Source organism: Piliocolobus tephrosceles, chromosome 11 (genome assembly GCF_002776525.5).
Source record: "Piliocolobus tephrosceles isolate RC106 chromosome 11, ASM277652v3, whole genome shotgun sequence".
NCBI classification, from domain to species: Eukaryota; Metazoa; Chordata; class Mammalia; order Primates; family Cercopithecidae; genus Piliocolobus; species Piliocolobus tephrosceles.
In genome coordinates this window covers 96,411,262-96,433,825 of record NC_045444.1, presented here as the reverse complement: position 1 = coordinate 96,433,825, position 22,564 = coordinate 96,411,262, and the positions used below count along the sequence as shown (strand labels likewise).

Below are 22,564 nucleotides of genomic sequence, written 5' to 3'. Positions count from 1 at the left end.
AATTTTTGTATTTTTAGTAGAGACAGGGTTTCACCATCTTGGCCAGGTTGGCCTTGAACTCCTGACCTCGTGATCCACCCACTTTGGCCTCCCAAAGTTCTAGGATTACAGGCGTGAGCCACCGTGCCCAGCCTGATCTTATATTTCAAAATGTTTCTGATTAAAGCAAAAATATTTATTTCTAATTCCAGATAGAAGATCTTTCTGATGAAGTCTTCTCCCTAAGGCACAAAAAATATGAAGAGAGAGAGCAAGCCAGGTGGTCACTATGGGAGCAAAGCAAGTGGCACAGAAGAAACAGCAGGCAGGTTATAAATTTACAACCCCAAACCATAGAATTCATGGGAAATGAACAAAACCTCTCCATGAGTTTTCGGTGAGACCACTAAAAAGGAAACCATGATGATGTAACATCAGTTATTTGTGCACCAGAAGTAAAATACTACACAGAATGAGCTTGTATTCAAAATATATTTGAGCTAATTCTATAATGATGAAACTAGTTTCTGTATTTTACTGTTTCTTACGTTGTCAGCCTCAGGAATAGATTTAACTAACAAATAATGTGAAAATTCTCTGTATATATGAAGTAGTTCATTTCAATCTACTTTAATAACGGACCTCACACTGGGGACTGGAGTTTAGGTAATCCATTTTAACATCACTACTTCCAAAATATGTTTTTCTTTAAAAAATAAAAAATTTCTCAAGAAACCTGTTTAGTCTAAAGTGCAAAAAAGCCTAAAATACTTTTAGAAACACAAATGAGCTTTGAGGGAAGGGGAAGTAAATCAGACATAATTATTATGTGAGAAAATACCTGCTATTTTATATTTATTATACATTTGATCATTTTTAAAAGAGCCAAAACTCAAAAAGCAAGATTGTGTGAAGTCTGGTGGTCGTTTTAGTTAAGGAGTATCTTTTGTTTAATTAGTCAGACAAAAGACAAAAACAAACCAAATAAACAACAAGAACACCCCTCCCCCTATTATAATTCGGTAAAATATTTCATAAAGTACTATTTCATCCTCTGAGTACGAAGGTAATAAATAGCACCAGAGGAATTTTTAAAAATCTTTGGGCAAAACTGTTTAAAGTTACCAAGTTAACTTGACTCAGTGATACCTTGGGTTGTCCATAAATTTTCAAGACCTCAAAAAATAACGAATAATTGTGTTTTCCTGATTTTCTTGCTAGAGCTTACAGTAAAAATGTTGAAGGACATGACTTGCTTTTGAAAGAATACCCTAATAACTTTAGTAGCAGTCAGCAATGTGCTGCTGCAAGTCCTCCTGAGCTTCCTACAGAGAACCAGGATCTGTGTGCATATGGCTTACCTTCTTTAAAGCAAAGCCAAGAAACCAAGGTAAGTGCAATATATATGATTAAACTTCCCATTTCTTGCCTTTTAACTACTTGTTTGTAGAAACTACTTGAAAAAAATTAATTTTCTTTATTACATCATTACATAACAAATTCAATAAGATAGTTAGTTAGAGAAGATCTGTATTCCGGCATTTTATGTCCACTACTAACTACAGTCACTTTGTGTAACAAGTCAATACGAACTTCCAAGTACTCACTCATCTATTAGAGAATGGAGGTACTATCAAAGTTTCATTACAAAACAAACCTGATTAATGAAGAATAGCACCTGCTACATGGCCAAAGTTAGCTGCTATTTCTTTCTCCTCATATCTTAAGATTTTTACATGCCTCACCACAGACCCAGTTCCTACCTTAAAGGTACTGCTTTCTAACACTGCATCCATAAAATTCTTACACCTTTCTTCATAAAGAGACACTGAAAAAGAACTAGATCTAGAATGGAATGGAGATTACAGAATTAATAGGCAAGTTGCAGAAAGCTCAGGAAAGAAAAAGTTAATAGGTACCTTTAATAATGAAAATGAAGACATTGTAGAAGTATATCAAACCTGAGAACACTTTCCCAAAGTGCTCTTAGGTTGGAAATGAAGACCACTGCCTGTGGCAGCATTTCCTCTTCTTGGCAGAGGCAAAGTAAAGAAATAAATTCCAAAAGTCACTCAAGAATTCTCAGTATATTCCCTTTTGAGTTGCTATTTAAGTTGAAATGAAAATTTGTACATTTATGTGCTAAAAGAACAGAACAATAATTATTACAATATAGACATGTACAGTTACTTGTTAGACGAATTTAAACAAAACAAATTAGTTGAAACTTAACTGAAAATGTTTCCCCTTTCAGTCTTTGTGGTGGGAACGACGGGCTTTTCCACTGAAGGGTGAAGACATGGCAGCCTTATTATGTGAAGATGAAAAAAAGGATCAGGTTGAATGGTCAAGCACAGCTTTCCATGGTGAAATCTTCGGTACCAGTGTACCAGAGACTGGCCACCATCCAAAAAAGCAGTCAGATGGAATGGAAGAATACAAAACCTTTGATCTAGAACTTACTAATGTTAAAAAAAATAGGTGACAGGGAACAGGTTAAGAAAACTATGTAAATGTAGGAAAGATGGGAGGAAATAAAGCCCTGTTCAGGATCCCCCATCCCCTCCAGAATAAGAGCATGTTCTGCATGTATTAATCTTTTATGCTGTTTATGAAACAGGCAAGATATGTCTGTTTTTCCTTCTGGAACCACAAGGGTAACCAGCTTTTCATCTACAGACAAGTGGTAGTCGTTTGTGTTTATCATGCAACTTACAAACACCAAGATATTAATTGCTGTAACTTGATGTCAAATCACCTTACTGGGTAATTTTTAAGACTATGTACCCACACCATACATACATACACATATATACATACAAACCTGTGCGCCAAGTGACAGCTATTTTTTTATATACATGGTAATTCATTAAAATTGCCTTAATAATATATTAGAATATACAAATATGTGTGTATAAAATAAACATACACACACACATCCCCCTATGTAGTTTCTGAAACACTGGCAATGACCCACTCCCCTTGGAAATGCATGTATGAACTACCCTATGAAACATAAGCTGCAGTATAGATAAAACACAGGTTTCCACTGATAAAAAGACATCTGAACATCTTGAATATAGAGATTAAGTTTTTTGTTGTTTTTTTGTTCAACATGTTTAACCAACAGTAGAAGTTATTTACAGAAATTTATATACCAGATAACACAAAACTCCTTTATTCAAAATCATTGATATCTTTGGGACTAAACACAGGCTACTTTCTGTTTACTCCTAACAAAATAAAGCAAGCAAATTTGAGTTAAATATTGGTGCAGTTTAATACTATCACATCTCTGAAAACTCAATTTGAGTTTTACCAATTAATGTGTCTCATGAAGACACCAATTTAAAATGAGCCACAAACAGTGAAGTCCTATCAGTATAAAATTTGAAAAAAAAAAAAATGATTGTATTTCTAGATTAGCAAGAAATTAGTAATTCTGGCTGATTTCTATTTCTAGCTAATTTGGTCATTCTTTGCCATAGCTTACTCTGTTCAAATAAACATATATTCTTGCTTGCATCCTAGATTGGGAATTAAACATTTTCAAAAAACAAAGCTTCAATATTTGGATACTAAAGAGTATATATGAAAGAAAATTCCTTTTGAAGCTACAAAACCATTTTTTTCTATGTGAAAGTTGAGAACAATTTATATAAATCACTCTTTGTCATGTAAAAAGGTTATTCAAGTTGTACTACCCACATAACTGAAAATATTGGCCATTTGGCCTAATCTGTGAGATTTGACACTACGTTTTTGTTAGAGATTGGAAATTATACTAGTCCTTTTAAGGGGTAAAAAAATCTAAATTCAATACTGACAAACTTTGCTTATAGTTTTACTGTACATTTATTTTTAAAGAAAAATAAAACAAAAGCCAGACAAACCCAAGTTGTCCAGGCAGATAAACTCAAATCTTTGTCACATCTGATATTATAATCTTCTATGTAAGTTTTTTAATTAAAGTTATTTCTATATACCTTGTGTTGCTTGTTATTAAATGCGACCTATTCATGGCACAAAGCTTTCCTAAGCTGAAATAAAAACAAACATTAACAAATTTTTACCTTGTAATGCAGGAAGAAACCCAAGCAAGCTCTAGTCTAAGCTTAACTGTTAGCATTCTTACTTTTTGAACCTTATTTCTCAAAACTTATAGTAGCCTCAAGAAGTCTATTGATACTGGTCCTGATATTTCCTGCCATATTTATAACACAGCAAGAGTATTTACAGGAATGAAATAGCTGACACATATTTTTAGACTCTCTATAATTCAGAACAGTTATAAATATTTAGTTTATGGATTGACTCTGCATCCTGTCATCTTTTCGCCTACCTGATCTTTCTTGGAATAAAATAATATATCCTTGGGGTCAAGATCCATAGTTCCAGAATATTCTCAGCCATCTGGTTCTGCTATAGTGTAAAATTAGACTGGAAATAAGACAATGTTAAGTAAAAAGCTTTTTACCTAACCGACCACCCAAGGGCTCCATCTGTAAAAGTACAGACCAGAAATTCTACCACTTCCCAGATCCTTTCAGGGTACCATCCTACTACTGAGCATTAATTTCTTCATTTTTTAAATGGGGACAAAATATCTGCTTTATTATTACACTTATGGAGGTGATTTACAGATTTAATGAGAATATATCAAAGTACTTTATAACTCACAAAATATAAACTTATATAATGCTATCTACTTTGTGTTGAGCATATTCTAAATTCTGGGACTAGTACTGGAAACTTTAGGTATATAGTGTTACCTCTTAATTCTCAACACAACCCCACAGTTGTTATAATTACATTTAATGTATAAATGAGTTAGGAGACACGCGAAAAAGATTAGGTGATTTGTTAAAGGTCCAGCTAGAAAGGGGTGGTCAGAATTCAACCCAATATTACTTCCAAACAGAGGTTTTACTTTTTCCTCTCTACTCAGAGCTAACTCAACAGCATTATTTAACGTCCTTAAGAATGGTGGGGAGGAATCACTGAAAAACCTGCTTTGACAAAACACCCTGATAAAATCTCTGCTTGTATTTTAGAAGCCCTGGGTTTCACACGTTGTTTTTATAGTTTTCACATATCAAGTGTAAGGTTAAAAGTGATAGATTTTAAGAACCAAGAATATGGTATGCCATCCCACCCAAACTTATAAACAAATCACAAATAACATGAAATAGAAAAAAACCATCAAGACTTCCTTTGCTTTTGGAAAACAGCTGAGAAACAACAAAATTCTTTTCAGAAGTACAGACAAAATTTGTTTTTGTAGTGTAGTCAATATGCCCTCCTTAAGCATTAGGACACTTTTCTGTTTGTAACCTTAATACAGCCGTATTTTTACTCTTTATAAAAATCAAGTCTCTCAATAAAAACAGTATCTTACTCACTAATCATTAAGCTGCATTACTAAAAATGTAGTTATACACACCAATTTCTAACCTCTTAGAATATTCTGCACAATCAGTTTTAATCACTGGAATGAAGAACTGCTCAAAAAAGCAGTGCAGCTTCAATTGCATGACGATTTGGTAGTCAATATTCCTGTTTTCCAGTAAAAGGGAGATTTCATGAACAGAAACATTGGGCTCCTTATGGTTTCATCGATCAAGAGAACGTTTCTGAGCAGCTTCTGAGCAAACATTTCTTAATAGGTTGATCACAGATCTGGGGTCTTCACTCCTCATAATAGCACTGCCAGACACAATCATGTTAGCTCCTGCCTGGAAGAAGTAAACAGTTAGGTTACGCCTCAAAGGAAAATGGAGAAAAACCTAAAACAGAATTCCTGGACTAGAGTGTCTACCCTTGCCTCTGTCAACATTTCAATCATGAGAGCCACTTTGAGATTAAGCAGACTTAAGCAATCTAGTTCAATAAGAAGAACTTAAAATGTTCACAAATGAGGATGTGAGATTATTTTTAAATGTGTCTAAGAAATCATTGACCTTTCTGGTAAACCAACTCTCAATTATCTACATGGTATCTTTGCTACTCTTTAGATAAAGTTTAAAAGCCTTTACTCCTCAAGCCCACTAAGGTTTTTCCCAATATGCACCAATGCTTCTGTTAGTTACTAAAAAAAAAAAAAAAAAACTTTTATTCTTAATTTGTGAGTGTGAAAGGACAATTATTGCTAAAATGTGAAATTGTCCATAAACTACGGCAAAATTAAAGTGATTTCTCATTTTTGTGTCAAAAAATGGAATGAATGTCTCTCTTTATACTTCATTGCATTCCAGAATGGTTTTGAATTGGCTTTAAAAAAGTTTTTAACATACGTTTAAATATGGAAGCAAAGAAATGAAAAAAGAAAAGCTAAAAAATTGGGTCCAAATTTAACTCTGAGCTTCCTAGGATTTGATTTGAGGATGGAAACCCAATCTGTTTTGTGATTCACTGCTAGAACAAAGAGGGAGAAGTGGGAGAACCACAGGCTGAGGAAAATTTTTCCAGACAGTGTCACTTTATGTATGAGCATTTCTAACAATATTCCTCATAGAAATTATAAAGGTGAGTTTTATAGGGTTAACACTGCAAATATCTCTTCAGTTAACCCATTTATGCCTAGTGTTCCATTATTGGAATGCTAAGCTTGTGGGAGTTCTTCATATCCTGCTGTTTAAGATCATCACCAAGGTCTGATTTTTCACAAAAAAATTCTGCAACCTCTGGCATAAAAGCAGGAGTAGTATATTGGCAAAGCACAGTTTGTACAAAGCAATTCCACAAGCAGTCAAAAGGATATGAGCTCAGTCATCATCTGCCCAGCCCCTCCTGCGTAAGTATTTACTACTGTCAAGCTTTTGATGGGTATATATCAAGCAGAAAAGTGTGACAGTTATACAAGAACCTGGAAGTAGATACACCACACTGTGAAAGAAAAGCAGGTCATGTGAGTTTTATTTTAATCACTTGTGGTGCTATCAGGAGGGCTGACATCCTCAGGAACCTGAGTATGCTAGATTTGCTATCTGAAAAAAAAGTAAAAAAAAAAGTTTTTATTTGTATAAAGATAGCCAAAGAGGTATACAGAGACAGCCAAAGGGGTATCAGGCCTAAATTTTAATCAAAAATGGTTCTAGCAAGTTCTTACAAGGAACAACTAAGTAATATATAGGTTCTAAAGAATAACGTAATAATTAGGTCAATTAGATTTCTCTACTTTTATCCCCCTTGGAGAGGAGGTATCTTTTAATTCCATATTTTGGAAAAATTTCTCACTTCCAAGGTCCTGGAACTTAATGATCTTCCAAAGGGCTGAAATTCAACATATTATTTTTTAAAAAAGAACTTTCTTCAGCCTTCCTGAGACAACCAGGATTTACTATTTAACAGTTTATGTGATTTTAGAATATCCACTTATGGGCCAGACGCAGTGGCTCACATCTGTAATCCCAACACTTTGGGAGGCCGAGGCAGGCAGATCACTTGAGGTCAGGAGTTCAAGACCAGCCTGGCCAACATGGTGAAACGCTGTCTCTACTAAAAATAAAAAAAAATTAGCCAGGCACGGTGGCAGGTACCTGTAATCCCAGCTACTCAGGAGGCTGAGGCAGGATCGCTCGAACCCTGGAGGCAGAGATTGCAGTGAGCAGAGATCACACGACTGCACTCCAACCTGGGCCACAAAGACAGACTGTCTCAGAAAAAGAAAAAACAAAAAATTCACTTATGGCTGTTTATTTTCCTAGTTGTACATGTGAACAAAAAACACTTTTCCAAGAAAGAAAGTCAACTTAGGAACCATAGAGGGAATCACTGGCCCATGAGACAATGTCCTGGAGACATACTTGACAGGAAATTGGTCTAGTCAGAGTTGAAGAGCAATCTCACCTCTGCACACTTATGGACAGTGTCAGGACCTACTCCACCATCGACCTCTATATCCAAAGATGGGAACTGGGTCCTCAACCAGTGAACCTAGATATTATATATACATGAGGAAATAAGTAACTCCTAAAGCGGATATGTTGGTGGGGGTGGGGGGGTAGACAACCAAATAAACAAAAAAATCCAACAGCCAAAATTAGCAATTAAAACTCCAATTGTCTCACACAATAACTATACCAATACAACATATTACTGGGGAATACTTGGTTTTTAATAGCAAGCTTTGTTCTATTTGGCAAACAGCAATCTGTAATGTCTTTACAGAGACTGTGTGTCATGGAAAGAAGAGAGACAAATCCTCAATAATCAATGACAACTTCCAAGAGATTTAAAAGTTACAGAGATAACAATTTCAAAAGAAAATTTCAAGACTCCTAGGCGTGGTGACTGACGCCTCTAATCCCAGCACTTTGGCAGACCAAGCCTGGAGGATAGCTTAAGCCCAGGAGTTCAAGACCAGCCTGGGTACACAGTGAGACCTCCCCTCTATTAAAATATGTAAGAATTAGCTGGGCATGGTGGTGTGCACCTGTAGTCCCAGCTACTCAGGGTGCTGAGGCAGGAGGATCTCTTGAGTCCACGAGGTCGAGGCTGCAATGAACCCTAATTGCATCAGTGCATTCCAGCCCAGGTGACAGAGCAAGACTTTGTCTCAAAGAAAGAGAAAAGTTCAAGATAAAGATGTAATACTTCTCTGATTTCCAAATCAGAAATCTATTACAGCATCTATTATATACTGTATTAGAATGATCTGTAAACATCCCCATCTCCTCACCTTCAGAACAGGTTATGCCTAAATATATAAGCCTTTCAATAAACGCTTACTGAATGAACACACAGTAAAAGCCTCACCCCAAAATCAAATACTTCTTTTACCTTTGGCATCATATCTTCCATGAATTTCTGCCCTCCAAACCCCGGTTCCACTGTCATAACCAAGGCCATATCTATTTGATTAGCCCATGGTGCCAAATACTCAACTGAGGTTCCTGGTTTGATGGCAAGGCCAACCTGTAACAGACACAAATATGCTGTATCACACTGACATTTACAATTCCCTCTGTATTACATTATTGTGGCATAGCAGGCCCAGTAGAAACATCTGTTCTTATTTTTCAAAAGTTAACAAGACTATTAAATGTAAGTATTTCCAACAAGCAGTAGCTTTCAGAAAATATTAGTGGAATATATAAATGCTATTTGACAAAGAAGTTAAATCCTGGCATCGTGGCTGAAGAACAGCTGCTTAAGTAGGCAATGGGCCCTGACTGTGCCACTGCACTTCAGCCTGGGCGACAGAGCAAGACTCTGTCTCAAAAAAAGAGAAAATTTCCTGTTTCCAGCAAATCTTCCCAACTGAGAGTGAATGTTACAAAACACTCATCACTGGTTTCTTACCTTCATTCCATTCTCCCGAATATCTTTAATCAAAGCCCCTGGGTTCTCAGTAGCCTCGAGATGAAAGGTGTACTGATTGGCTCCTGCTACAGCCATTGGCTTTACCCACTGTTCTGGCTTGGACACCATCATGTGCATGTCTAGAAAGAAAAGACACTTCAAAATATTACTGAAAAATACCTGGTTCATGCTATTGGAAGCCAACCTGTATGCAGTTTTTGCCACTTCGGATATGAACTCTTTGGGCATCACACAAATCATTATTTCCATAGTTATAATTCAGTATAGGTAGTTTCCCCTTATTTTGAAGACAAGGATTTATTTAAATTCATTTACAAAAACCCTTTTCCCACAAAAACCATACAGTGCTGTATATAAAAAGTTAACATCTAAAAATCAGGAAATCTAGGTCCAGGTCCAGGAAATGCCACGCTACAAAACTTAAAAGAATATGTCATATTATCCGTACAGACTAGTTTCCTCTAGGAAAATTAAGTAATTCTTTTCATTTCTTCTTTCAATTTATTGAGCAATTACTGTACTATTAATTATTCTAGGTCCTAGGGTTAGAGCAAAAACATGAAACTCTCCTGTCACAGGGATTACATTCTTAATGGGACAGTCAAACAATAAACAAAATAAGGAAGTAAAATGCACACTAGGTAGGCAGTTAATATGGCTGGTGTGCCTGGGGAAGGAGATACACCAGTCAGAGGTCAGGGAAGCACGTGGTGAGGAGAAACCCTACAGCATTCTGCAGGCCATTGGGAGAAACCACCACAGTGAAGTGACAAGATAGTATCCACCGAGGAAGCTACGATAGCAATAACCCAGGTGAAAAATGATGGCAGCAATTCAGGATGGATATGTTCTGAAATAAGAGCAAAGACAGCTGTGGATGGATGAGATGTGGAGGGTGATCCTCCACGGATAGACAGATGAGAGGAAAATAAAGATGGCATCAAGGATTTTGGACTTATTAACTAGAAGAATGGAACTGCCATTAATTGAGAGGCAAAAGACTGCAAGAACAAATTTGGGGGAAGGATATGTTGACTAAAAGAAACCTGATATTCATCCTAATGCTAAAGCTTGATCCATATAAACATATAAGGTGAAAATGGGCATGGCCTGCTTAAAGATCTTGACTTAAAACATAATAGCATTTCATGAGAAGGAGAGGGCAGCTTAAAACAAGCTAAACCAAGAAATAACACTGTGAAGAATCCTGTGTTTGATAAATGGTAGTGAGGAGAGGTTTTGAGTTTTTTATTTTGCTAGAGGAAGCACATTTCTGATACAGCCAAGCTATACTTAAGAAAAAAAAATTCTAACATTCCAGAACAATTATGAAATACAGCAAAGCCTTTTAAAAAAAGTCAGAAAAAGAGAGTATAAAGCTTGACTAAGAAAGTCAAGATTAACATTTGTATTTCTAATCCACCAAAAGTAATTGTATGAGAACTTTTTTTTTTTTTTTTAAATAGAGATGCAGTTTCGCTTAACTCCTGGCCACAAGTGATCCTCTCATGTTGGCTTCCCAAAGTGCAGGGATCATAGGCATGGGCCACTACACCCGGCCTAAATTAGAACATATTTTAATAGGTAAAACTTTATTCTTAAAAAAAAGTATTAAATCTGGTGTTTCTTATTCTTTGAATTATAAACAAGGAAAATTCAAGCTGGTTGAAAATACCTACTCTATTCATTCCGTAAGTTACCAGACTGCTAGCTATGTCATCCTTACTCAATCTCTAGCATCCAGTAACCACTAGCAACCCTCAATGGAGAATTTCTATGGTGTTCAGGGAGTCAGTAGTTCAGCAAATCTGTGTACAGTTAACATTAGATCAGCAATTCTCAAACATTCTATTATCATTCTATTATCTATTACAATCATAATTTATTATTCATAAAATTGGTCAACAATATGCTGATTAAAAAGAATCTAAGTTCTATTAAATTCTAAGTTACATTAAAAAAACACTCACTATATATGGCTAGGTGTGGTGGCTGAAGCCTGTAATCCTAGCACTTTGGGAGGCCAAGGCAAGTGGATTGCTTGAGCCCAGGAGTTCACACTCTTAAAAATTAATAATGACCCCAAGAAACTTCTGTTGATATGGGTTATATTTATAGATATTTAATGTATAAGAAATTCAAACTAAGATATTTTAAAGCATGTAATTTTTGGCAGGTACGGTGGCTTACACCTATAATCTTAGGAGGCTGAGGAGGGAGGATGGCTTGAGCCCAGTTTGAGACCATCCTGGGCAACGTAGTAAGACTCCTTCTCAACAACAACAGAATAATTAGCTAGGCATGGTAGTGTGATCCTGCAGTCCCAGCTACTAGAGGGGAGGAGTGAGGTGGGAGGACTGCTTGAGCCCAGGAAGACTGAGGCTTCAATGAGGTATGAAGGCCACGACTGCACTCTAGCCTGGGCGACAGAGCAAGACGGTCTCAAAAAAGATAACTCTATTACATATTAATTAAGAGTGGTATTGTTTGTTTTACATGTTTGCAAGTCTTCAGTGTCTGGCTTAATAGAAGACACCTGTATTCTCACATCTGTTCCGTATCCAATCTGTTGTAACACAGATGCTCTATGACTTACAATGGGGTTACATCCCAATTAACCCATCCTGAATTGAAAATACTGTTATGTCTAATTGCATTTAATATACCTAACATACCAAATGTCACAGCTTAGCCTAGCCTACCTTAAATGTGCTGAGTGGTAATTTTATAAAGGTTAGCTGCAATGTGCACTCTGTAAACCCTATCAATAAGCTTTTCATTCTTTGTTACATTAAAACCCATTGTTTGTCTTGTATTTTGAATGGGTATTTTAAGTACTGATTTACTGAGTTACACACATCTTACAAATAGTGACAGATTTCATTCCATAGTACCCCAAAATTACATTTGTTAAAATAACTACAGATCTCATCAGAAAAGCTTGTTAACTGTTGGGACACTATCAAATCCACAGTGGTAAGATACACAAGTTCTTCAAAATTCTAATTTTGGGAACAAAAACTGACAAGGTATCTTTCCTTGAAGAGACAGCCTCATTTAGTTAACTTTTTTAAAAAGTCATTGAAATAGCCAGGTCTGAAAAACCATAGTTTATCTGTCAGTTACTCTTTCAAAAAAACACAGTGTTCTGGAGGAAAGCAGCTAGTTCAGATCATACCTCTATGTACAAGTAGTTTCCCTTGAGAAAACCATTATGTTCCAATATGCAGCAATGCAGCACAAGTGCTTTATAAGCACTTCCTACTTTGTCACACAAAATATTAAAAAGGCATGTATTCAAGGACCAAGATTTATTAATTTGTACTGCTTCATCAAGGATACTTATTGCAAATGCATGTTGATGAAGAATATAACAATTCCTGATATAGTCCCTGCCTTCAGTTGGTTAAGGCACAAGCAAACTAACTCATCAATGTTTTTGTACCATCAGTAGAAATAACGGCAAATAATTTCCTAGTGTTATGAAAATAGTTTTGATATACTCTCACGGATGACCTGCAAGGGTCTTAAGGAATTGTGTGAGTCCTTATACAAAGTACTTGAGGATCACTGATTTAGACAATAACAGGAACTGACTTTTCCCTATCACTTTATTTCTTAGACATTTATTTCTACTCAATATGAAAACTGAAGAGTTAAGAATGTTAGCATTACATATACAACACAACATGTAATCTTGGTCCTAGAATACATTCATATATCAATTATCCAACAACCAAAATCCAAGAATTAAACAAATGTTTCTTAATATAAAAAACAAAGGTAGCTGGGCCCAGTGACTTACACCTACAATCACAACACTTGGGGAGGCCAAAGCAGGAGGATGGCTTAAGCCCAAGTGTTCAAGATCAGCCTGGGCAATACAGGGAGATCCCATCTCTACAAAAAGTACAAAAATAAAAATAAAAATAGCCGCGTGTGGCGGCACACACCTGTAGTCCTAGCTATAGTTGCGGCAGGAGGACTGCTTGAGCCCAGGAGTTCAAGGATGCAGCGAGCTATGATTGTATCACTGTACTCCTGCCTGGGTAATAGACGGAGTCTGTCTCTTAAAGGAACCACAACAACAACAACAACAAAAAGCCAAAAACCAAAAAACAAGGGTCATAAAACCCAAACATTAAAGTAAATGGAGTTCATTTATCCTTTAGACAAAATTCTAGAAATATTAACTAGCAAGTTTATCAACAAATTAAAAACAACAAGAAAAAGCAGATTATGTGTGGTGGCAGCAACACAGGATTGTTAAAAGGAAAGGCACTGACAGGAAATGATATAGACAATAGTATGGTGTGACAATGGGAGCCCAAATAAAAGGGAGCAAAAAGGAAAAAAAAAGAAAGCATTAAAAAAATTCACACAAGAAAGCCAGAAGCGAGGATTCTGGCCATTGATTGTACAGTGGGAGCAAACAATGCTATGTATTTCATCCACCTCTCATGGTCATGAGAACAACCTTAATTCACAGGAAAAGTCATGGTATCTGCCATATAAGCTAACTGTGGCTTAAGAAAAAGTTTAGATAATCAGAGGACTATATCCCATTATCTGGAAATTTCAAAATGGTGAACATATTGGTGGAACGTTGTTTCCTCATGCCACATAAATGAGGTAATAATGTACATTTTCTCTGGTGTACTCAAAGTAGATGGATCCTAAGCAGAGGCTGAAGACTGTATCCAACTAAATTTTCTGTGATATTGGAAATGTCCCATAGCTGCACTGCACAATATGTGACTGCTGAAGACTTGCAATGCAATTAATGTGAATAAGAAACTGAATTTTTAAGTTTATGTAATTTAATTAAAAAAAAAATTTTTTTTTTTGACATGGAGTCTCACACTGTCACTCAGGCTGGAGTGCAGTGGAATGATCGCAGCTCACTGCAATCTCCACCTCCCAGGTTTAAGAGCTTCTCATGCCTCAGCCTCCTGAGTAGCTGGGATTATAGGAGTGCGCCACCATGCCCGGCTAATTTTTGTATTTTTAGTAGAGACGGGGTTTCACCATGTTGGCCATTCTGGTCATGAACTTAAGTTTATTTAATTTTAGTAGCTACATGTGGCTTATGACTACCATAGTGAACAGCACAGAGTCCTTCATAAAACTGGTCAACAATATGCTGATTAAAAAGAATCTAAGTTATACTAAATTCTAAGTTACATTTAAAAAACTATTTAGGCTAGGCGTGGTGGCTCAAGTCTGTAATCTTAGCACTTTGGGAGGCCAAGACAAGTGGACTGCTTGAGCCCAGGAGTTTGAGACTAGCCTGGGCAACATAGCAAAACTCAGTCTCTTTTTTTAAAAAAAGAAAAAAATAAATAACACTACTTAAAAAAAAGTGTACAGTTTCTCATGTTTAAGAGATCTGACAGGTGAGACATTGCTAACTTAATATAAATCACTTGTAGGCCACTAAGTAATCTTAAAAATCTTAATTTACATTGTACTATGACATTGGAGTGAATATTTAGGCACCACTTGTAGAAAGCTCCAATTTGCACAAAACAAATGGCTTTTGGACCATAAATCAACTGATTCATAAACTCATTTAACAATTACACTGAGCCCTGATGATGTCTATGCTTAGCTTTAGGAAAACCACAGTAAATAAAGTGGATTCAATCCCTGCCCTCAGAGTTTACAGTCTAATAAGTCATCGCAGATCAAAGGAAGTTCTCAGAGGAAAATCAACAGGTGATAAGATAATTGGATAAAGGTTAATTTGGGAGAGGGCGCTCAAAAAGGCCTCTCTGAGGAACTGACAAATGACTTGAGGCCCAAAGATGTGGCAGCCAGCCAAGCTACTACCTTTCCACGCAGATGAGCCAAGGCCCTGAGGCAGGAAGAAGTTTGGCTTGTTACTGGAGTCAGGCCAATGAAGACCCAGCATAGGGAAGTTGGGGAAAGGGTGCCAGATGAACTTGGAAGTTAAAAAAATCAACCATCCAGTTTTCCTTTACTTGAGCAACACATCCAGCTTCAGACGGCATAACACCCACTTACCAAAGAAAGGGTCCTGGCCTAGCTGCTTTCGAAGGCTTTCTACCACAGGGTGACCAAAGGTGATGTTGGGAACAAAATGCCTACAAGACAAACAAAATCTACTCTGAAAATGTTTTCAATTCAGTTTCTGTATCTCTCTCAATATGAATTCTGACACGGGTTGAGGGGATTGTGTGCAATGTTTTCCAATTTAATACTTAATCATCAGTATTAAATAATACTAGAAATACTGGGTCATTTTGGTTTTACTAGGTAATGTCTTCTTGACATTTCAACAAATCATGTCACATATATTTTCATAATGATTTGACTCTGTAATTCCTAACCCATGACAGGTAGAAATGGAGAGATGACAAAATCAGAAACCCTCAGGCTTTATGACTTGCCCAAGTCACACACTAGTTAGTAAGTTCTGGACTCTTAACATTGATCTGAATCCTAGTCTGTCTCAGGAGGCCTGTGGCTACTTCTAATCACTTCTATCACAGGGCATTAAATGACAGTTTCTTTAAACTTTCTTAAAGATGACTAATAAAGAAACGTGATGTGTTTATTAATAATGACCACCTTTCACTGAGGGTTTACTACATGCCAAGCATTGTAATTTACTTCACTTCATCTTCACGACAGCCTTATAGAGTAGATGCTATTATTATCCCCTTTGAAGAGCACAAGATAAATAAAATCCTTAAGTAACTCAGTTAATAATTTGTGAAGTGGATTCAAATTAAGTCTACCAGCTGGGGGCAGTGGCTCATTCCTGTAACCCCAATACTTCAGGAGGCTGAGGCAGGCAGATCACTTGAGGTCAGGAGTTCAAACCAGCCTGGCCAACGTAGTGAAACCCTGTCTCTACTAAAAATACAAAAATTAGCTGGGAGTGGTGGCATGCACCTGTAATCCCAGCTACTCAGCAGGCTGAGGCAGAAGAATCGTTTGAACCTGGAAGACGGAGAGTGCAGTGAGCCAAGACTGTGCCACTGTATTCCAGCCTGGGCGACAAAGCGAGACTTATCTCAAAAACAAAAACAAAAACAAATCAAGTCTACCAGACCCACGGTACTTATCCTTTACCTTACTCCAGTTAATCTTTTTGTTCTATCACTAGTTCACTTAAATATTTAACAAAACCAGGGCCAGGCACAGTGGCTCACACCTGTAATCCCAGCACTTTGGGAGAACAAGGTGGGCAGATCACAAGGGCAGGTGTTCAAGACCAGCCTGGCCAACATGGTGAAACTCCATCTCTACTAAAAATACAAAAATTCGCTGGGCATGGTGGCGTGCATCTGTAATCCCAGACACTCGGGAGGCTGAGGCAGGAGAATCGCTTGTACCCACGAGGTGGAGATTGCAGTGAGCCGAGATTGCGCCACTGCGCTCCAGCCTGGGCAACAGAGCAAGACTCCGTCTCAAAAAATAAAAAATAAAAACAATAATAATAATAATAAAATCTCCTATATGCAAGTACCATACTAGGTGCTTCAGAATACTGTTTTGTAAAGAAATATGCTCCAGTTCCTGTTTTTCCTAGGAGCTTACCATCTCACTGGCAAGAAAAGACAGAGATTGACAGCTAATGACTCACCAGAATTCACAACCCTACTGCTATCGTATAGTTGTCAGTGGGATACCCACTCAGTCAAACCTTCTCATGCCTAGTTCCCTTTACATTCAAGCGAAACATGTGACTTTACATCCCAGTTCCCAGTTCCCTTTACATCTAAGTGGCTTATGTGACTAACTCTCACCACCGGACTGTGAGTACAAGTAATGTGTGTCACTGCAGAGTCCGGTAGGTTAAGGAGAATTCCTTTCCTATTGCCACTTTACCTTTCTGCCAACAAAGCCCTTACAGAAGGGAAGAGACACAGAATGGAAGAACACTCACACTGAACTCTTACATGAAGGAGAAACTAGAACTAAGCTACTGAAATCTGGGCTTTGTTAAAGCAGCAGGTATTATCCTATATGAGGATTACAAGAAAAGCTATACAATAACAGGCAGGTAACATGTCATTATAGACAAAATATACATAAAATAAGAGCAAGTATTAGAGAACATTAAGAAAGAAGTTCATGAGATTTACAAAATAGGATTTATAAACATGGGAAAAGAAACAAAGCCTGAAAATGAAGCAAAAGCAGAAACAAGCAAGTTATAGTCAAAGACGTGGAGAGTGGTATTGACCAACTTTGGCTAGTGTAAAAAAAAAGATGGGAGGTGGGTAGTATGACATTAAAGGTGTCAAAGGCCAAGCTCATTGTCTGGACTTTTGTCCTGCTGGAAATATGAAGTAAGATCTTAGAGCAAGAAATATTAATAAATAAGATAGAATGGGAAATACATTACAAGAGGGTAAGTAATTGCAACTGCCACTTGGTAAGCGGCAAGGAACACTAAGAATGACAAGACAGGCAAAACTGATCGGATCTGTTAAATGATTAGGTGTGTGGGAAGGGAGTTAAAATACAAACTATGTTTAAGGTCTTACAGTTAAGATGACAGGTAGAATGAGTGTTAATAAAAACCAAACTTACACATGAGCCACACACAATTCTAAAGACTTTCTATATATTAAATCATTAAAACCTCACAACAACCCTATGAGGTAGGTACTTTTATTAACTGTATTTTATAGATGAGGAACAGAGGCCCAAGGTCACACAACCAGTAAGCGCTGGGGGCAGGAGTTACACATAGGCACCATGGCTACCAAGGCCAGGCTCTTAACTACTATGCTCATCTGTCCCTATAACAACTACTAACGAAACAAATGGGGAACAAGTCTAGCGGAGACGAGACTGAAGAGAGAGAGGTAAGGATTCAGGACACGTCGGAGAGGGACAGCTAAGGCGGAAGGGTACAGACACTTTTACTCAATAACACCTTAGTCTTTGGAGGTTTAATTTCTATCATTAAAAAAGTGATTCTACCATTTGCCTGAGCAATGATTGTCAGGGCTGTGGATAAGATGTATGTGTTTACTTAAAACTTGAAATAAGGGTCAAAGAAGCAGGCAGTAAGGCCTAATGAATGTTTTACAACTCTGGAATTAAAGATCTGAATTTCACATACTGTTCTTTTATTATGCTGTGTAGTCTGGGAAATAGTTTTGTTGTCTTAACAGTAGGTTTCATTTATCATGAAAATAAAAGCATAATATCCACCTCCCGAGTAAACACGAGAACCAAAAAAAAAATACACTTCTACTTTTTTGGGAAAACCTAAACAAAACGTATAAAAATACTATCCCCACAGTTATGTGACTTAATTTGTGCTTTTGAAAATCAATTAAATGCTAGGTTCACAAAGTATACTGGAAGAACAAAAACGCAACAGTAGTCTCAAAAAAACCCAAAGGCTATGCTGAGCCATAACAAAAAAGGGCTACAATCCTAAGCATGAAGTCAGGGTGTCCCAAATTTACCAAACAGTAACGATGAGAGCAGTTCTAATGTATTTACAGTCTCTACCTCAGCCTACTGACTTCAAAGAGGACCAGGAATCTGACTTTTTAACAAATGCCAGAGGGAGTTAACAGACCAGCTTGGAAAACACTTAATTATTTCACTTTAATGGAGAGAAACTTCATTAAAAATTATGCTTCATCATTATCTTATTCTGCCTCTTTTTCCTTTATTTTCTGGAGTCAGTTAACTGTGAAAGAAATAAAATACAATAAAAAGGTATTCCTTTCTCCCAGGGACTCACTGGAATTACACTATAATTTTTTGTAATACAACGATACAATTTGCTCTCTCACATTCCATCATCACTCCTAAGCTTTACTTACGTAATTCTAACACAATCTACTGCAGACAGATCAAGCCATTTACCCTATCTCCTAACAAGGCAAAGATGGTAAGAGGAGGATTAGAGTCACTATAAAAGGTACAGGACTGTAACTAGAAAACAATCTTCCTGTGAATCAGGAATCACAAACTCAAATGCTGCTGGGGGTTAGTAGATAACATCAAAGAGCAAAACAGAGCAGATAGGGAAAGGCGCCAAATGAAGTACATCCCGGGTGACTAAAGGTGAGGCTGCCCCTGTCAGCTCCAGCGCGTGTCACCTTGTAAGACTGAGGACCCAGTGCTGGAAGTCTTTGTTTTTTGTTTGTTTTTTTCCCCCAAAAGTGAGAAATGCAGCGAAAGTCAGAAATTTGAAATCGTCCCAGTTTTAAATCCTGGTAGCTAATTTAGAAGTTAGTTTGCTAATTTAGAAGTTCTTTGCTCTGTTCCCATGGTTAGGATGAACACATTCTAGTCACTGTCCTGTCATGATGTATTTATGTGTTTTCTAGTTTTTTTTTCCCCAGAGAATCCATTTGTCCTTTGTTTCACATATCCAATCATGCTAGTGCTCCATCTTCCACAGTACTCCCCAAACCGGTTTCTGACTTTCTAAATGAAGAAATTCAGTTGTAATCAGGGGAGAAATTGGAGGTCTTGGTGGGGAGGAGACTAGAAAACAACAAGCACATCCAAAGTGTAATGCTGGATGAGATTTTAAAAAGGGGCCAGGAAAAAAAACCACAAAGGCTGTCCTGGGAGGGAAGGGACATTGTGGCTGCACTTTCATAGCCCTAGCCTAGTAGACACCACAGCACATCACATAGGGGCCCTGGCACCAGCTCTGCCAGCCTCTGCTGAATCTGGTGAGACATCAGGGAAGAAGCTGAACCTCCCTACACTGGTTTCCTCCTTTGCAAAAGGGGAATAAAAACAGCTCTTAACTCAGAAAGTAGAGAAGATTAAAAGAGAAATAATTTTAAAATTGTGTATGCAGAATTCAGTTTTTCCAAACCAAAGTACCTCCTGGCAAAGGGGAAGAGGAATAAATAAAAAACAAATACATATTTTTTATTTTTTTGTTCCCAAAACTCTGATCCATAGTAAATACTTTATCTTATTGAGCTCAGTCTGCCATAGAGCTGTGAGGGGACAAAAGTGACTCCTGAGAGACTCCTCCTATTATGATTAAGCCATTCATTCATTCAGCCAATGATAACTAAGCTCCTTATGGTGCTTTTCCAGCAAAGAACACACAGGTGAGCAAAAAGAAAAAAAAACTTGGCTTTCAGGAAGCTTATGGGGGAGCAGGAGAGACATGAAATAAGTTAACAACAATAAGTATACAGTTAACAAAAATAAGTATACAAATTATTAGTTGCTTTTTTGAGGCCAAAGAATGTCTTAATCATTCCCTGTAAGCCTAGGACCCACAGGAAGCATTTAATTTGAGACAACACAAGTTGCTGCATTGCTTCCAACCCTGGCTCCACTATTTTCTAGTTACAAGACCACTGTCAGATGGCTTAACCTCTCTGTGCCCAACTCTTCGCTGTCAAATGCTGGTGGTAATAACATCAATTTCAAACGGCTGGGTGAGTTAATTCACACACAAAAAACGCCAGAACACAAATAGTCAAGTGCTCATAAACACTGCTATTATGGTTATCATTAATAATCCTGACTGGTGAACTGAAACAATTACTTTCACCAACCATTAACTTACTCAAACACAGTTTAATTAAAACCAAATTGCTTTCTGTGTCAAACAGATTCACAAATATATATGTAGCTTATTCCATCCTGGGACCCTCCAGGTGTTTACTCTGGCACAAAAATGTAGCTACTTATCTTTGAGGTACACACTCAGGGTATTACCTGTGTCAGTTTAAGGCTTTCAAGCAAAGGTGTCAAAAATGAAGTAAATAAGTACAATTACACATAATGGCCAACTAAAGGCCAACCTTTGTGAGAGATAATATTTACTAAACTTCTTACACATTTGGACTATTCTTAGTACTCTACGGTCAAAGTTCTGTCATTATCAGTTGGGTGGACTCCTAAGGTAACTGGGTAAAATGCAAAAGAGAAACAATACATTTAACCACATAGAGCAACGGAAGATAAAACTCTTCAAAGTCAGATTAACATTAAAAAGAAAAGGAAATCATCACCTTTTGAAAATAACACCAATTTGCAAACTGAATGAGGAAACACAGAGTTTTTACCTATTTAAAATAAATTTATTTTTCCATCCCCACTCAAGATATGATTTTTATAGTCAGTTAACAGTGGGGCTCAGAGAACTACTTCGCAAACCCAGGAAGGGCCAAGCTGCAAGTCTGTCACAATCGTCTGTAATCTTGAGGGAGTCTTACTATTTTCTGTGGGGTTGTTTCCTCATTCTATCACCAACTTCAGAAACTAATATCCTGATTCCAAACAATATTATGTGCTGTATTTACAGTGCTTAAAAATTACTTACAAAAAACTGACCTCCCTGAAGAGCAGGGTGCCTGAAGAGAAAATAGGAAATCAGACTTTTAATAATGATGTAACTAACAATTACAGAGAACTTAATATACGCCAGGCACTGTAAGCCTTACATGTACTCGCTCATTTCATCTTCCAAAGATGCCTGAGCGGCAGGTTCTATTAGCAGTTCCATTTTTCAACTTATGAAACTGAAGCTCAATGAGGTTAGTGGCTTGTCCAAGGTAACCCAGCAAGTGGCAGAACTCGGGAACCTCGCTGCAGGTGCCAACTTTAATCGTTACAGAAGTCTGTCTCCCCAGCTTTGCCATTAACTAGCTATATGAGCTTGGGCAAGTCATGCTTCTCCCCTTGGGCCTCAGTTTCTGTAGCTGAAAGTGAAGAAACGTCCTAAAGATTTAGGTCGCTTCCGGGTCCTAAGTGATGGAAGACCACACGTTACTTGGGGGGGAGGGGAGGAATTGAGGTTTGGGATCCGGCCGCAACCCAGGATGCCGCGACAGTTCTGCTCCTGCCAGAGCCTCCAGGGTTCCTACCCAACTCCCCTTCTAGCATCGCGTTCAGAGTGAGGCGCTCGGTGGCACAGGGACGCGGTACCTCCAACAGGCACTCAATAAAGGTGCGCTGATCCCGCCCCCCGCGCGGCAAGCCCGACCGGAGCCCGGAGGAGTTACCCGTCCATTACATCCAGATGCAGATAATCGGCCCCAGAGTCTAGCATCCGGAGGCACTCGGCCCCTAAATTGGCCAGGTCGCTGTTGAGGATGGAAGGGCCAATCTTGCAGCCCGACGCCATACCGCTGGCTCCACAGAGCAAGTTACCCCACGAGTACCCCGGCAAGACTAGAGCGTCACTCCGATTGGGCGGGCAGTTTTGGCCCCGCCCCTTCTCCGTACAGGCTTCCGGACTGTACCGGAAGCAGCGATTCTGCGATGAGGAAGTTCC

At 37.8% G+C, this 22,564-nt stretch overlaps 2 protein-coding genes across 14 annotated transcripts in view; one reads left to right on the top strand and one right to left on the bottom strand.

Annotated features, from left to right (window-relative positions):
* Positions 1-3,063, top strand: part of KANSL1L (KAT8 regulatory NSL complex subunit 1 like) — a 138,467-nt gene extending 135,404 nt beyond the window's left edge. For all 9 annotated transcript variants that reach the window (XM_023220076.2, XM_023220043.2, XM_023220057.2 and 6 more), the window contains 3 exons: positions 192-304; positions 1,201-1,369; positions 2,234-3,063. In XM_023220076.2, coding sequence (XP_023075844.1) covers positions 192-304; positions 1,201-1,369; positions 2,234-2,464 — 513 coding nt within the window. In that variant the 3' untranslated portion in view covers positions 2,465-3,063. The remainder of the gene's footprint in view (positions 1-191; positions 305-1,200; positions 1,370-2,233) is intronic.
* RPE (ribulose-5-phosphate-3-epimerase) lies at positions 810-22,513 on the bottom strand. Of its 5 annotated transcripts, XM_023220085.1 has the most exons (7): positions 22,293-22,465; positions 15,331-15,410; positions 9,283-9,422; positions 9,144-9,190; positions 8,761-8,902; positions 7,828-7,914; positions 810-5,714 (listed from the first exon to the last, which is right to left on the bottom strand). In XM_023220085.1, exons 1-7 carry the CDS (start codon positions 22,412-22,414, stop codon positions 5,592-5,594), a joined length of 741 nt encoding a protein of 246 aa, XP_023075853.1. In that variant the 5' UTR covers positions 22,415-22,465; the 3' UTR covers positions 810-5,591. The 5 variants fall into 5 exon arrangements, with proteins under 5 accessions (XP_023075853.1, XP_023075871.1, XP_023075880.1 ...); XM_023220103.1 differs by lacking the exon at positions 9,144-9,190 and having other exon boundaries at positions 3,137-5,714; positions 8,761-8,895; positions 22,304-22,513; XM_023220095.2 differs by lacking the exon at positions 9,144-9,190 and having other exon boundaries at positions 3,612-5,714; positions 8,761-8,895; positions 22,293-22,507.
* Between the last annotated feature and the right edge of the window lie 51 nt (positions 22,514-22,564).

Bases quoted from the DNA above. Each gene is read 5' to 3' on its own strand.
- RPE (XM_023220085.1), bottom strand. From the start codon at position 22,414: ATGGCGTCGGGCTGCAAGATTGGCCCTTCCATCCTCAACAGCGACCTG. The intron at 15,411-22,292 runs GTAACTCCTCCG...TTTGTCTTGTAG, and splicing joins CATCTGGATGTAATGGACGG to GCATTTTGTTCCCAACATCA. The intron at 9,191-9,282 runs GTAAGAAACCAG...TTTGAGACAGAG, and splicing joins TTCGGGAGAATGGAATGAAG to TCTTGCTCTGTCGCCCAGGC.